Here is a 15,924-nt window from a genome sequence, read left to right as displayed (position 1 = left end):
AAAGACCAAGCAAAACTCAGTAATGGCTCTGCCATTCACAGGGCTTGTACTCAGACTTCAGTAGCATTTTTCATGTCTTAGCCACCAGGGTCAGGAATGATATGATGTATCATTTTTTTCTCTACCATGATTATTTTAGCATGCATCTTTGTTCTGACCAGAGGAAGGTCACGGATAGATATAGCCTTAGATCTGCCCAAGAAAGTATAAAGGAGCTCAAGGACTTGGTGGGGAGGAAAGAATACAACAATATAAATGAAACCTATCAAGAGCTAATAATGACAAAGTGGTGTTGAACTAGACTTTGGTCTTGAACTTGCTGAGTGTATTTAACTGAACATCTGACTTATGCAGTTATGCCTCCTACACATAGAGTAACTTAACTACTCGTGACTACAAACTCTGCACATTGGTGTGAGTTCCCCAACCTAACTGTAAAAGCGCTGGTGCTATAGTCCATTAACAGTTTCTACAAGAACATAAGGGATCAGGCTGTTTTTATTCTCTGTAGCTAGAACTGGCAGTGCATAACTGCCGAGGCTTGTGGCTGCTACAGAATGGTGTAACTGGTTCTCATCTTTAAGGACCACGTTTCTAGAAGTTGGAGACCTTATGTGTTAGCTATCCTACACATATACTAGGTACCCCATAATATTCTGTTAGAGAATAATACTGGTTAAAACCTGTTTTTTAAATGGGCGTAGTCTGCTGCTCCAAGCAAAAAGACATCTCAGAAGGATTGCCTGTGGAGCTGAAAAATAGGGAGTCATGTCTTCATGAGGATGGTAACTTGTATAATTCTTGTGAACAGTGTAAAATTCTGATGTAATGGTAACATAAGTTTCAGGTGGAGCTGTGTGGGCAGACATGATTGTGCTGAGTCAAATACAAAGCCTGTATGGGCCTGTCTACTGCATTGGCACTGCTGGTGTGTTCCATGTGCTTCAGATCAGTCCTGGAGAAGTATATTAGTATCACCAGAGTATCTTCCAACGAGTTGCCAGTGAAGAAACATACTCAAGTGGGACTGGAGTGCGGCAGAACGGCACGTCTGTGACACATCAGCTGAGAAGAGTGGAATCCCGCAGGACAGATGAACATACACAAGTTAGGTTCCCCTCCCCCTTTTACTTAGCTTGGCTGGGTTAAAATAGCAGAGCGGATACAGCAGTACCGTCTGTGAAAGACTAATGGGGACATTTAAGTTGCTAGCTTACCCTGAAAGCCTGTACTTCCACCTTTCCTTAGACTGAAGGACCTTACCCACTGCTAGACTGAAATCCCCAATCTTGCAAAAAGCTCTTAGACTGTTATCTACCTCCTGGTTAGCTGAAACTGTTCACAGTTCTCTTTCTCTCTTCATCTGTCTCTGGTTCTAATCAAAGCTAGTGTATCAAAACTCGGTGTATTTTTTAACACGGGCTGTGAGAGATGAGTGACCTGTAGGAAGCGGAGACAGGCATCACGCTACCTACTTTTTAGTAGAACTTGACCTCAGCTGGCAGAGTAGGGAGAAGTGGAAGTCGGTAGATTTTTAGTGAAGAGCGTTACGGTACTGCGAACTAACAACCAGATAAGGCAGGGTGGGGGAATCCAACAGTCCCCCTCGGAGAGCCGGCTGCTCTGCAAACTTTCTTCTCGGGGGGCGGTCAGCATGGCGATGAAGCAGCTCTTCCACAGGGTGCTGAAGGACTGGCTGACCGCAGGTGCAAGGTTCTCCTGGACTCCAGGTGGCGAATACCCGGAGCGGACCGACGACGACGGGCCTCACCGCGGGTGTCCGCTTGCACGCAGGGCCGTCCGAGGTCCCTTCGGGCAAACTCCCGAGCAAACACAGCCGCACAGCCCACCCTCTCCCTCCTCCTCCTCCTCCTCCTCCTCCGCAGCCGCCGCCGCCGCCGGCCGGGCCCGGCCGCCAGCCAGTCGGCGAGGCGGCCGGTGGCACAGGGCGCAGAAACACCGGCCCGGCGGTAGCGGTTCAGGTGCGCCGGGCACCGTTCAGGCAACCCAGGGGACCGCAGGAACGACCGAAGGGACCTTCCCCGCACTTGGGCCGGCGTCGCCGGGTGCGGCGGCGGGGGCCGCAAGCCGCGGGGCGCCCGGGCCTGGGGCGGTGGCAGGGAGGGCGGCCTCGCGGAGGACGGAGGCCTCGGCACGCGTCGGCGACGACGCTCCGCTCGCCCCGAAGGCCGAGCCGGCCACCCTCATCCCCCGATGACCGACGCGAGGGGCCGGGCCGGTGCCGGGGCACCTCGCCGCCGCCCCGGCCGCGGGCCAGCTGGGGCGGCCGGGCGCCGAGGGGCGGCCGGGGCGCCGCGCCAGCGACGGGGCGCGGCCGGCGGGGCGGCGCCGGGCCTGCCATGCAAATGAGGGGGCGCGGCCACCGGAGTTGTGGGGCGGCCGGGGCGGGGAGGAGGTGGCGAGCGCGGCCCCGCGGGGACGAGGCGGGAGGCGGCGGGGCCGGGGGCCGAGCGGGGGCGGCCGGGAAGAGCGGGAGGCGGGGACCGCCGCCGGGCGGTGGGGAGCGGAGCGGAGCGGAGCGGGACGGGGCGCGGCGGCCGCAGCAGCAGCAGCAGCAGGAGCAGTCATCCCGGCGCGGCGGGCAGCGGAGCGGGAACATGGCGAGCGTAGGAAACGGCACGGAGGAGAGCGGCGGCGGCGAGGAGGTAACCGGCGGGAGGCGGCGGGAGGGCTCCGGGCGTGCGGGCGGCGGTCGGTCGTCCCCTGCCGGCGCGGCGGCGGGAGCTCCGCTCCGCCGGCATCCCGGTCGCCCACCTGCCCCGCGCCGCCGCCTGCCGTCGCGCTGGGGCCGGGCGGGCGGCCAGCCGGGCAGCCGGCTCCTCCCGGGGCAGGCCCGGCCGCCGGCGGGGCGAGGAGCCGCTGGGAGTTGGGGAAAGTTGTCCCGGCGGCGGGGCCGCGGGCAGCCCCCTCCGCCTTTGTTTTTATTGTTCCGTTCTTTTTTGTTTTGTTTTCTGCTCTCTCAATCTCTTCCTCTTCCCCCCTCCCCCCACCCGCCGTAGCGCCAGCGCCGCGCTGCTCCGTGCGAGTTTGTCGCGCCGCCTCCCCGGTGCGCCTTCCTCCCGCTGGCGGGCGGCAGGTGCGGCCGCCGCGCATCCGCCGCGCCTCTCCGGCGGGCGCCGGGCGGGCAGCGCCGCTCCCCGCCGCGCCCCTGGAAGCCGGGGCGGCGGGGACGGGGGGCACGGCAAGCGTCACCGCCCGGGTGGTCTGGGAGGGCGCCGTTCCTCTTTCGTGGGGTCCGCCACGGGCGGGCTGGGCAGCTTGAGCTGTGGCTGGATGTAAGGAGGATGCCTTGTGGACCGGAGCCTATGGTTCGCCTGTTGTTTTGCTGAAGGTCCGTTAAGCGGCCCGAAGGCAAGTCCCTGAAAACGCTCACCTCAACTTTCAGATGTGCTTTGTGTCCCCTCGGTCCAGAAAAGCGCAATAGCGGAATTCGTTGGCGGCACCTCTCGGGAAGCTGGTGATAGTAAGGGATCTCCTAGGCAAGCTTTTTGAGAAGGGTACCGCAGAACTGAGGCGGTTTTAACTGGAGGGTGCTTTTAAACACGGCCGGTTGCAGCCCTGGCATGCAGGTGTGGGGATATTGGCTTGATTTCTGACTGTGCGGTCGAAAATGAACTATTTCAGCGTTGTGTAAGTTCAGCAGCTTCTTCAAAAAGATTTGTAAGGCGTGCCTCCGGCCAAACTTTGCCGAAGAAAACTTATGAATCATATGATTACCTAAGAGCTGTTTTGTTTTGTTTTGTTTTGTTATAAAACCTTGCTAGGGTGAATTTTGAAACCAGGCATGCGACCAGTGCCCTGTTTCTGAGGTGAGGCAGTGTTTCATACAGCAGGGCGACTGACAAATGTGTACATAGGACTTGGTACGCTCTGCGTAGTTCGGTTGAATCCGCATGTTTTGTATTTGGCAGTTGCAGAAGCCGTTCTTGGAGGAGGTGATAAAAACTCGCTTGTTCTTTTCCTCGGTTGGAAGGTGGGGATATATACTAGTCTGTATTTCAGCGCATGCTATAAAAGTTGCTACTTCCTAAGGTTATAGCGTGGAGGCATAACGTGAAGAGGATGTGAAATGCTTAAATCTCATTGTATGCTGGAGTGAATCACTGCAAAATCATGGAGTGCTCTCTATGGAGCTGAGTTTTATTTCTGATACAAGGAGTAGTACCAGCGAGAACAAGTCACTAACAAACTCTTGCTGCTCTCAGTGAGCAAGTAGTTGGAATTCACAATTGTTGAAGCAGGTTTTTAGCAACTTAGTTGTAGCCCAGCTGCCCTTCCTAAACACTAGGCAAGAATGTTCTTCACCGAGATTGCTGTTAAGTGTCCATGCTTTGTTAGAGGAAAAGAAGCTGCCATGCAAACAATTGAAAGGTAGGCATAAAAGCACCTGGAAGAGGCTGTGTTTGAGCAATAGGCTGCAAGAAGTGCCAGGTTTTCTCCAGAGGAGCTGGAAGGACCTCGTGCTCTTTGCAGAGACTTGCACTTGATTCTCTGCAGTCTGAAACAAACCAGAATTGGTAATGGAGCAAGTGCTTGGATTTTTCCTGGTGAGATGCCAGAGCTCAGGAAGAGAGGGCGGATGGTGGCTTGGTCTTGGGGAAAGTTGCTGCTTCTGTAACAGAAGTTGTCTAGACAGCCGTAGGCTGCCTTTGCCTACAGGTTCACCACAATCTCTTTACTAATAAGCTACATGTGATTTCAGCACTTCATACACAAGATAGTGTGTTTTTAAGTGTCTCTGGCTTTTTTTTAAAGTGATTGCAACAGTTATGATGCTGGGAAACTGAAGTTGGGGAATGTTACTCTATTAGCTTTGTTCTTAAGACCTGGATGCATCTAAATAATGTTGTTTACATGGAACGTGGCAGATGGGAACTCTGCTTCCTGATTTAAACATACATGCTTAGTACTATATAAACATAGCTTTTAGCATATAATTTTGCTTTGCAGGGACTTGTGAATACTTCTTCATCCCTGAAGCTTTGAAGAAAGATATGTTAAACTAAACCTTGACGTTATTTCCTACTTAACAGGACATTGACCAGCAAGATCCCTGCTTCTAAAGTCCAAACTTAAGGTAGCAGGTAGCTGCCTGCTGCTGTAGTCCCTGATAAATAAAGTCTGTGGTTTTCCTTATGCTTCTTGCAGCTCAAGGAAGTAGCAGATACCGTGTTTGTCTATATTTAATTTTTCTGCCATTTTATGCCTCATTGTCGTGCAGCTGTGGCTTTCCAGTGGTCATGGTGAGGAATTGCTATGAAGTGTAAATAAGTCTTCCCCCCCACCCCTCCCCTAATGTAAGTGTAGTAGTACAGTGTTTTGTTTTTTCTAAAAAACCCCCCACCAACAGGAACTGGAGGCCTAAGCCTAAGAGGCTGTATTAATGAGATAGTGTTATGGGTATGCTCATTTGGGAAAACAAATGGTTATTAAACTCAGAATTTTCTTATGCAGTGTTGCTACCTGGGTGTTAGAATGCGTGCGGTCATCCTCTACTAAGAAGCAGTGTCCTGGACGCTACACGAGTGAAACTGCCCACCTGCGGTGTGCCTAGTTGTGAACTCAGAATGTAATATGCCATTGGCACTTAAACAACTATATGACATGGAATTAATCTACTAAAAGTACTCACACTAGTATTCTTTTGGAACAGGTTGCAAATCTAGGACAGATATGCTTAACTTTAAGGGCAAAACAGCACTCCCAGCCACTGCAGAGTCTTCAAGCAAAACTTTAAGCCTTCTTCCCCCCCCCTCCACTGTCTAAAGATTACTTAAAATAGTGGGCCAGATCTGCTTCCCATTAAGTTCACTCTGTGCTGCCCTGGTTTTTCAAAGTCTTAAAGCCAGCTTAATTGGTTACTTGGGGATTCCCTATCCATTAAAAAAAACCAACAAACTGAACCTTGGCCTTTGTGCATATGAGAGTTATAGCCAGACAGAAAGGATCATGATCAAGAAGTATCTAGATGCTAAAAAAAATGCCTTGTTCAGCCTCAGTCAGCCAGACTAAGGATTATGCAAAGATCTGAAAGTGATTTGGTGCCCTTGCTGTGGTTAACTCTAAGGCTTGTATTAAGGACAGCTTGGCCAATTCAGTTAATCTATGCCTCAGCTCTAAACTAAACTATTAAGGAAAATTTAGGTAATGAAGGTCTGATGATGCATGCTGTACTCTCCTGAACTGCCCAAGCAGGGACAAACACTGTATAGGCTGGCTTTATCAGGCTGGACGGTTTATATTCAGAGCTAATTTCAAAATGAAACCAGCATTGTCTTTAACTCCAAAGCTGTGTAGTACTGGTTAGTTCTCTAAGTACTCAAGCTTTTCATCCACTGCTGCAGCAGCTTCTTGCACTTATGATCAGAGAACTTGCTAGTGGTGTGCTTCTTTCCACCAGTAGCTTAATACAATAATGTACTTTAGAATAAATTACAGAACTGTGCAGCACTGGCTGTTCTCTCTCTCTCATGTTTACACTGAGGACTCTCCACCAGTTTTGTTTGGTTAATTGCAGCCTGGAAGAAGACTCTCAGTGGTGAGAAACAGTGGTAGCTGCATGCCCCCCGAGACTTTGAGAAGCTGGAAACAAGCCACAATGGTGTCTTTTTCATCTTAAAAAGTGAAGAGTATGTTGGGGATATGGAGTTGGGAAGGGGTAGTGAGGGCACTTCCTCTCATGAAGGATGATTGTATTTAAAACATCCTAACTTGATTTGTATGGTTTTGTGTCTTTGAGAAGTAGATCTTGCTCAACCGAAGAACGTAAAATTTGAACTCCTTCTGTCAGCTTATTCCAAAGGCTTGTGCTTTGACACGTAGCTCATCTGTTTTTTCCCATTCCTGTTTTGGCCTCTCCTACTGTCAGAGCACATCTACATCTAAGATGAGGGGCAAGCTATTCCAGTAGCACGGGTGAGAATAGGACCACGGGAAGACTAAGTATGAGTAGTAATTTCTTCTTCATTAAATAAAATTAGGTTGCTGTCTCTGCTTCCAACGTTCTGAGGTTTCTTATTTCAAATAAAACTTTGTTTTACCTGTGGGCGTACCTATTGAGAGATATTATTTTTCCTTGTGACCACCTATTCAAGGTAGGGATGTGTACTCCAATTTTATATTACCTATATTGTTCTGAGATGGCTAATTTTTATTGTTCACATTTTTCCATTTCTTGTTTGGCTCCCTAGAGCTTGCTTCATTCATCTTCATGTTTGAGCCCCTTGGTTGACTGTGACTGAATTCGAAAGCCAGGTAGATAAAAAAAAAAGTGTGGCTTAAGTCTTTATTTGTTTCCTGGAGGGGAGAAGGAAGTGTATGCAATGTGTTCCAATTAAACTTTTTAATTTAATGTTCACTTTGGTTAATTAGTGTGTCATTCCTCCTCAGACTGAGGGATAAAAGATAGAGGGGATAGGGAAAAAGGTGGGGTTAGTGTGGAAAGCACCAGATGCCTCTTAGGGAGGCAGAGCTGACATAAACTTCTGGGAGAGCTAAGTACCTATGCAGTGAATTTTTTTTTCTGTTATAATTTGCCTTTACTTCCCTTTTCTGTGTGTGGTTTTGGGGTTTTTTTTGTGCGAGGGGTGTGGTGGTGATATTTATTTTGTATATAGATGGAAAAGTAGAACAAAAAGAAAGAATCAGCTTTTTTTCTTAAGGTTTTGGTTTTTCTTTCTATTCTGTTGTGGAAAGCAGCATCTAATAGCTTTGATTGAAGCCTTTACTTTGAGCGGTAGAAGTTACTGTCCCTAGGGGTACAGCTGTCTTGGTAATTGTAGCTAAAAGCTTGCCATCCACTATGTGGAAAGACAGTTCTACTTCATATGTAAACTTAAAGGGGGATAGATTGTTTCTTGTAGTTCCAGTAAATCTCTGTGATAATTACGACTTTGTGGAAGCACATTTGGTTCTGCAAATGTATGTTTTTTCCTTTGTTGACATTTTAGTGCCAATATGCTTGGAGAAACCTCTAGACCTGATGGTCTTGTTGGAACTGCTAGAGGTTAATGACTTGGCTTGGACAGAGGTTCTTGTTGGGCCCCTGTCTTGGCAAAGAGGTTGCCTGTTGAAAGAGAAAAGGAACTTAATTTCTTGGCAGACCACGCGTTACATAGCAGCATGGGCCAGGGTGACTCAACATATGAGTGGGTGATAAGCATGTATGAGCTTATGGCTCCTGTCTTGTTAAGTAAGTCTCCTATAGTTTACCTAACCAAAAGAACTTGGAATAGCAAGGAAAGTTTCAAATAAGCAATAGGGCTTTCTCCTTCCATGTGGCACCAGCACAGGAGGTGGTGGTAAGATCATAGCTGCTGGCGACAGGCTGGCAGGAATACAGCCTGACAGACCACATCCATCTGGTGAGCAGTGATTTTCACACATGCTGTTTCTTCTGGATTAATAGAAAGAATTATACTTGAGGGAGCAGAAATGGTGCATCATTGCTCTCACGTTGAAAAGAGAGCAAAATCGTGCAACTGAAGAGTTGAGGGAGAATCAGCTTTCAGAGGTGGATCTGTGCTGCTGTTGGCGTGTGTTCTGGTTAGATCTTGGACATGTCCAAGACCTTTGTGCCGTAGGTGGTCAAGTGTCTGCTTAGGTGGTCAGAACTGTGAGAATTTGTGTGTGAGTACTAAAAATTTCTTCTTCTATTTCAAGCCCTCTCAGGTTCAAAAAACATTTCAGTTAAGTCAGTGGTAAGTAAGTATCACAGACCTGTGGACTGATGTCCAAACACCAGGTGCTAAAAGCAAGATTTTCTTATCAAGCAAGTGAAGACTTGCCTGTCGTCTTACTCTGGAGTAAGGAAGCAATGCTGTTACCACATAGTAAGGCTAATCTAATACCTCAGACCTTACTAGCAGTGATATTTTTTGTTATGATGTGGTGAGTGGATCATGTTTTTATTCCACTTCTCTTATGCATTCACTGTGCAACAGAGTAGTAAATGAGCTTCACAAGCCAGTGGTTGGGTGTGCAGCACTGCCTTCATTTCTTCTTGTCCCCAGGAGTGAGCATCATGCACACTCTTACTCTCCAGAAATCCTCTTATTGGAGGATGTGCAAGGACAGTCTGTCATCAAAACAGAGAGGAGGTTTGAAAGAAATCTGTTTCTGAAGACAGTAATTTGTGCCTGGCACCTATTGGCAGTACTGGTTGTTCTAAGAAGCGTAGTGTTTAGTAGGTGAGTCGTCATACTTGGCTGTAACCAGTATTAGGTGGCCAGAAGAAAGAAGAAGTATTCCTGTTAGCTTTAGTTGAGGGATGTATGACTATAAAGGCTCAATATGTCATACTGACTTTTATTTTCACCAAGAAATAATGGACTAGGAAGAAGATGTTTTATCTGTGTTCTTTCCCTTAGGACTGTTGATACCCAATCCAGTGGGGCAGCTAGCTGAACTTGCTCTCTCTGTCACTTTTTGTTTTTCTTTTCTGCAAACTTAGGAAGCTTCCAGGGCTGGAGGAAACTATTTTTTTCATTTAATATTTTCATTTTTTTAAAAGAAGTATGAATAGTAATTCACTGTGAAATGGCTACTCTGAGGTCCTGTGGCAAAAACTGAACTTGTTGCTGAAAATACTGCGGAGATGTAGAATTACTAGTTGTGGCTTTGGTAAAGAGGCTTTTTGGATGAGGCAAGCTTATGCAGATCTTCAGGATTCTTGTAGCTCACCTGGCTAGAAGGTGCTGAAGAAACACGTAAAAACGAGAAGTATTCCACGTTCTCTGCAAAACTTTCCTACTTTCATTTGGGGAGACAATAATTTGTCATGAAAACAGTTATAAATAATGGCTTTGAAGAGAGTCGTAGTACGTGATGTGAAGCTTAAGTGCTTCTTGACTTCTTTTTTTAATAAACTGTAGCATAACTGAATACTTTATGAAGTACAGTTTGTTAGGGCCTTCCCAGCAAGAAAAATATTTTGAAAAGTAATCCTGTTTACTGCATTGAGGGTGACAGAGGGTTGGGGGCATGCCATTTTTATCTAATTATTATGTCCTTACATCTTCATCATATATTAATCATGTTCATTATTCCATTCTTTGTCAAGGGAAGTGTAAAAAGTGTAGGAACTAAACTTTGGAGACAAAGCAGTTTAGCTGAATTTAAGTGTGTGACTTGGACCAGAGGAAGAACTTTAAGGTAAGATTCAGTGGCTTAAACGTAGTACTAAAGAATATCTAAATCTGTGCCTTGTCCAGATGGAGAATCTTAGCATGAAGAACATGTACAACTCTGGAAAATCCAGTTAAACGTACCTGCCTGTGTACTGCTGTTTGACACTACTGGCTCTGTTAAGCTGCGTTCTACTGAGCTTAAGAAGAGTCTCTTTTAAAACCTTGGGAAAGAGAGATTCAGCAGCAGCTCAGTGTCTGCGTCTTTTAATGTAATTTGGATTAAAGAGCTATATATGGCTATAGCTCCCTCTCTCAGTGGAAAATACGGGGTAGCTCATGGCCAGTCACTTCCAGAAGATGGACCCTTTGCCAAAGTGTGGTGACTTCTGCTAAATGTGAACTATGTAAATTCAAGTCATGCTGAGTAGAAGGGATGGGAAAAGTTGTGTAGTTGAGTTTCAGAGTGAACATATTTCTCAGTAAGTGAACACCAAATGAGTGTTAAGGTCCAAGTAAAAAAAAAAAAATATGGTGAGCTGTTTGGAAGTCCATTTTGCTTATTTGTACGGTGGGATTTTTGTCTTCCATGAGAGCTGATTAAGTGATATGTTCGGAGTGGAGGCGTGATGTAAATGCAAGTTGTCTCAACGTTGTACTTTTTTTGTGAACTGGAAACAAGTATAGAGTCACGCCAATGTCACAAATCAGATCCCAGGGATCTTCCTAGAAGTCATACTCTGTATTTATTCTCCTCTTCCACAGTTCAGAGTTCCCGCCATGGAGAACTACTTCTAACTGCTTTCTGAATAAGCTCTTGTCATGAGTTTGTACATTGGAGTAGTCAAAAAGTGAGCTTGTAACTTTAAGTAGCGATGTGCCTGAGTGAGGAGGAGGATGTTTGCATCTCTGAGGGAAAGTAGGCAAGTAGTTACTGGAGAGACCGTACAGCTCTGTGTCTGTGGTGCCTTGGTTTTGGGGTTTCATGCCGAATCGACTAAGTTGTTCAGCTTACAGGTGTCTCATCAAAGGTAACTGCACTGGCGCAACGGAAGGGGGAGTGAAAACAGAGCACAGGGACGAGGCCTAGAGATTGGGTAGTAGGAGGGGACTTGTGTGCTTTCTCTGAATGGTTTAAGAGTTGTGACTGCGGGATGTAGTTTATGGTCCATTTTAGCTAGTTTCTCTACAAAAAGCAGCCCCCCTTGGCCAATGGGATTTGTGCAGTTGCCTTGAATTCCGGTCAGTGTTTGTGCGCGCATGTCCCTTTGGTGGAGCACAGAAGGGAACTCACCTGACACCCCCGAAAGAGCTGACTTTTCCAGCTTTGTTAATGTTTTGGGTTGGTTTTGTTTTGTTTTTTTTTAAACGCACGTGACTTTCCCGGTGTGAGTTGCTTTGTGTTTGTGGAAGTCCTCTGCTGTTACAAGGACAGGTGGAGTGCAAGAAGGGGAGGCTGAGGCTGTGTCTTTTGATGGCAACCCAGGACACAGGGGTTGCCTGCTCAAATTGTCTCTGAAGTGCGCTCCTCTTGTGTTTGACTGAAGTCAAGGACAAAGTTTTGTGTTTGGTCTTCTGTGTTTGCTTTAGCTCTGGTCTGTGCTGTAGGGGCAATAGAGCATGCAGTTTTATGCTGGGAAGGTAAACTTCTTACGAGTTTTGTATCTGTGTAGATCATACCTTACAGTAGCAGTCGGTCCCTTTAGATTATGTGGGTGAGTTCCAGAAACTAGTGAACTTGCGTTTTAATAGTTGCGGAAATCGGCCTAAATAGTATCTTTCTTACTTTGAAATCGTGCGCCTTGGTAAGTGTTTTTTTTTATGGTCTGAAGAAGTGATTAAAAAGTCCGAAGTGAGATTTCAAAAAAATTTTGCAACAGCCTCCGCAAATTAATAAAAACTTTCTAGTATGTAATGACCGTGGGCTGTAGTGAAAATGGATACGGATACCAGCAGCCGGCAGGGATCAGTTGTGACATAAATAGTCCCCTGGCAGCCTGGAATAATTGTCGGGGCGATACTTGTCCTTTCGTAGTTAAAAGAAGGCCCCTACGCCTTGTGGAGCGAGTTCGGCTTGCCTGGGCGCTGACGGCAGGAGGTGGCGCGCAGAGGTTGAGCGCCTGGATTGGACCGTGCGGTCCTGTGGGGTTTCCGTCTGCACAGCGCCGGTCACGACGGCCGGTGCACCCGGCGGGGGCTTGGCGTAAAGGGGTCCGTGCCCTGATCGCCCGTGAGTGCGCCATGCGAAGCACCAGGAGAGCGCTGTGACCCTCTGGGGGGAGGAGGAGGAGGAGGAGGAGGAGGGAGCGTGCGTGTGCACGAGCAGTTGCCTAGAGGCGCTGACGTGCTGTAACCTTACATTTGCGGTAAAGTGACCCTTTGGGCAGGAGCAGCGACGAAACTGGTAACAACTGTGTATTTACTCTGTCTGTGTTACTACGCTCCAGCTAGAACCTCCAAAGGCTATAAATTCCTCATGATATCAGTAAGCTGTACGGGGTGTGCGCCTGTGCGTGTGTGGGAGCCGCACCTTTCTGACAACCTCCGACGCGTAAGTAAATGCTACAGCTTCTATATGGGGAAGTGCGTGCCGCTTTCAGTGCACCTCTGTAGTCTGTTCGGTGTCTCCCTTCTGGATCCTGCAGCTGTCCTGCAATGCCTGAGGAAATACCACACTCTGCTTGGGGATAGACTGGACAAAGAGTTAAAGCAGGGAGAGTCTTGGCTGAAGAAGGAAAGCCATAGACACTTGACACCTTAACGAAGCTTAAGGGGGACATTAATAGGTTAACTCTTACTCCATGTTAATGAAATTTGAAGGTGCGTGCTACTTGTGGTTTGGTTTTGTTTTTTTTTTTTTTTGTAAGGGTTACCCTTATAACTTCAGATGAGAATGCGTTCTGTTTGTGTTTGCCTGTAAGTAGCCTAGGAAGAACTAACACATTAGCTTACTCCCTCGTTAAGTCAAGATCTGATTCTGCTTAGTGTAATTTAATGTGACACTTGGTCTGAATGTGACACTATATTTCTGTGTTAGGTGTTTGTCTGTCTTGCTTTCTTTCTGGTGGAAAGACAACGAACTCTCTAGAACACGTGTATAAATCAGCTAATAATTAGTTAATTTTATGCTAGTAATGAAGTTCAGTTGCTGTGTCCTTAAGAGGATGCTTTTCTATTAATGAAAAACATCTGACTGTTTCCAGGAGAGATGGAAGGTGGCCTGTGTCTGTCTTGCACTGGGTAACAAGCTGTGCTCTGGACAAAAGTCACTGCTTTAATCCTGAATTACAGACACTTCCAACTGTAGATAACGTTGGCTTCTAAAGCTCTGCTGTTTTGTTATTGCAGCTAGTACTGCTGGTGGATGAGGAGATCCATGGAGACTTTCAAGTTCCGTAATGAGAACATTAGCATAAATAAGGTTGTTGGAATTACTGTTATTGCAGCAAGACCTTCTTTTAAAGGAAATGAACCAGTTAAGAAAAGTCACTTAAATCGCTTTTCACTATAAAATAGAACTTTGTGGTGCTAAATATGTAGCTACTGTTGCATTCTGAACAAATGAGTAACCAGTGGTGTAGTCCAGGATATTTAACCTGAGGGAGACAGGGGGAGGTTAATACCCAAGATGATCTTATTAATGTCCCTTTCATATTCTTTTTTTTTTTGATTAGTTATAGGCAAAGCTGGCACTGAATCATCTTTACTATGAGGTAAACATGTTTTGTTCCCCAGCTTGGGGTCATCTCTGAAAAGTATTAATATCAGCAGTTCCAAGGTGGTGCCTCTGTCATGAGACTTATTTAGGATTGTTGATTACATTGTAATTGGTAAGCATTCTGGAATGCTGTCAAAATATCTCTCTAGGGGAACTGTAATTTGTAAGAGGTGATGCTTTTGTCTGGATAAGTCTGTAGTAAGTGCATGGGGAACCTGTTACATAATTAGGATTTTTCTTGGTAGCTTTAGAAATCTATGGAAGCAGTGAGCATTTTTATTTGAAATTGCGTATTAAAGTTCAGGACAACACAATGTGTTCTTCCTCTTAGTTATTTATATTTTACCTTTTTTTTCCTTTACTGGGAAGTTGTCTCCACTGTATCTACTTCTTTCCTATGCTGCGTCAAGACTGGACTCTCAACTTGTAATTGCAACTTGACTTACACTATGTCTTTCTGTTTGATCCATCCTGATATGTGTGAGATTCTTCTTCTTTAAAAAATGACAAAATTATGTGAATTTGTTTGGGTTTTTTTGTCTTCAGCATGGTACATTGCATGACAAAAAGTCAGGTATGTTGTGGGGTGAGGACAGAGACTGAAACTGAAGTTTTGCTGCTTCCTGCTGAAAGCTACCCATGCTTAACATTAACTTGATTGTGGAATTAGAGACCTCATCAAAGTTTGGAAACTGTTGTATGCTAACAAGAGATCTTTGCTGGAGAAGGGCTTGGAAATTCAGCAAATGCGTTTAAATTTCAACCACAAGTACTTTTTTTTAGCATAGTTTTTTTCTAAAAAAACCACCACCAAACAGTGACAAACCTCTTATGCCCAGGACTGACAGAACTGGATGCTGACTCTTGTAATGATGAGAATGTATTATTAGTAATTCTGATGCACTTTTAAAATTTTATATGCTGACAAACTGATGGAAAGCATGGATATTGATACTCCTCTTGCTTGTACTTTCGTAGATGACTTTTATCTTCATGGTATAAGCACAGTTCATGTTATACTTCAGAGACCTCATTCTGTTCAGATGTGCTGTTGGTGTGTAACAACACTAAGATAACTGCAAGTTTATAATTATTATTTAAAAAGAAATTATTTGAGTCCTGTTCTTTAAACTGCTTCCAGTTGTACCAAGTACCAAGCAACAGTAATAGAACCTGTCTCTGAAGTACGTGAATGCAAAAGCACTCCCTTATGCTGATCACTCAGTCCTTTTTTACAGCGGGTTGCAGGTATAGCTGTGACTTGAGCAGTTCTTATTTTCCTGGTTGGACTAATCTGTGTGTGCTTTTTTTCCTTCTTTTTTTTTTTAAAAAACCAATAAAGCACATTGTTGTGTGAATGAGATGAGGAAGTCTGTGGAAGTATGACAACTGAAGTTGCATTTAAATGAGATCTTTAGAAAGCCTCCTTGTATAAGTTATGAAATTCTACATGGTAGATAAGACACCAGTTGTCCTGAAAAAACTTATACTAGAAGAGTTCCAAAGCCTATGGCCATGGCATCAAGCATTATGCCATCGAAGTATAGCTGATACCCTTTCATCTAGCGGAAGTGATGGCATTTGTTTCTCTTTTGAGCACTGGAATTGGGGAAAAAAATCAGTGACTGATTCTTTGTTATGACAGCCAGGTATTTTGGAAGGATCGTGTTCAGTGCAGCATAACTGAAGTTGATTCATGGCTTTTACAAAACTAGAGAAAATATTTTTTTTATGCAGTTTGTAGAGTCTTTTTGATTTCCCAGACTTGTTTATTATGAGATTAAGCCTTGCCTGTCAAGAAATACGCACATTTCCACATTGCTTGAAGGGTAGTGCTATTCTTCTCTCTCCTACCACACGTTTTGTCTGGTGGTTTAAAACCTTTGAAATGGTCTTGATTTATAATACATTACAGCATTAGATATTTGTGTTTACTACCTTCTCAATGCTTTTTGTTTTAGTTCCCAGTTCTTTACCCCCCTGTTCTTGAGTACTGGTTGGTTGTAGTTTTTTGCTGTCTCTAATGTTGATCAGCTGGGTCAACAGCTCAGTTCAGTTGCA

At 45.7% G+C, this 15,924-nt stretch overlaps 1 protein-coding gene across 3 annotated transcripts in view; it reads left to right on the top strand.

Moving 5' to 3' along the window:
- The first annotated feature begins 2,507 nt into the window (after positions 1 to 2,507).
- TTC39B (tetratricopeptide repeat domain 39B) overlaps positions 2,508 to 15,924 on the top strand; it is a 77,966-nt gene continuing 64,549 nt past the window's right edge. Inside the window, exon 1 of one of the 3 annotated variants that reach the window (XM_069776801.1) lies at positions 2,508 to 2,666. In XM_069776801.1, coding sequence (XP_069632902.1) covers positions 2,619 to 2,666 — 48 coding nt within the window. In that variant the 5' untranslated portion in view covers positions 2,508 to 2,618. Of the gene's footprint in view, positions 2,667 to 12,456; positions 12,697 to 12,790; positions 12,966 to 15,924 lie in introns of those variants that run through there. The other 2 variants (XM_069776800.1, XM_069776803.1) reach the window with 2 other exon arrangements.

Source organism: Haliaeetus albicilla, chromosome Z (assembly GCF_947461875.1).
Source record: "Haliaeetus albicilla chromosome Z, bHalAlb1.1, whole genome shotgun sequence".
Classification (NCBI taxonomy): domain Eukaryota; kingdom Metazoa; phylum Chordata; class Aves; order Accipitriformes; family Accipitridae; genus Haliaeetus; species Haliaeetus albicilla.
This window is presented reverse-complemented; position numbering and strand designations above follow the sequence as displayed.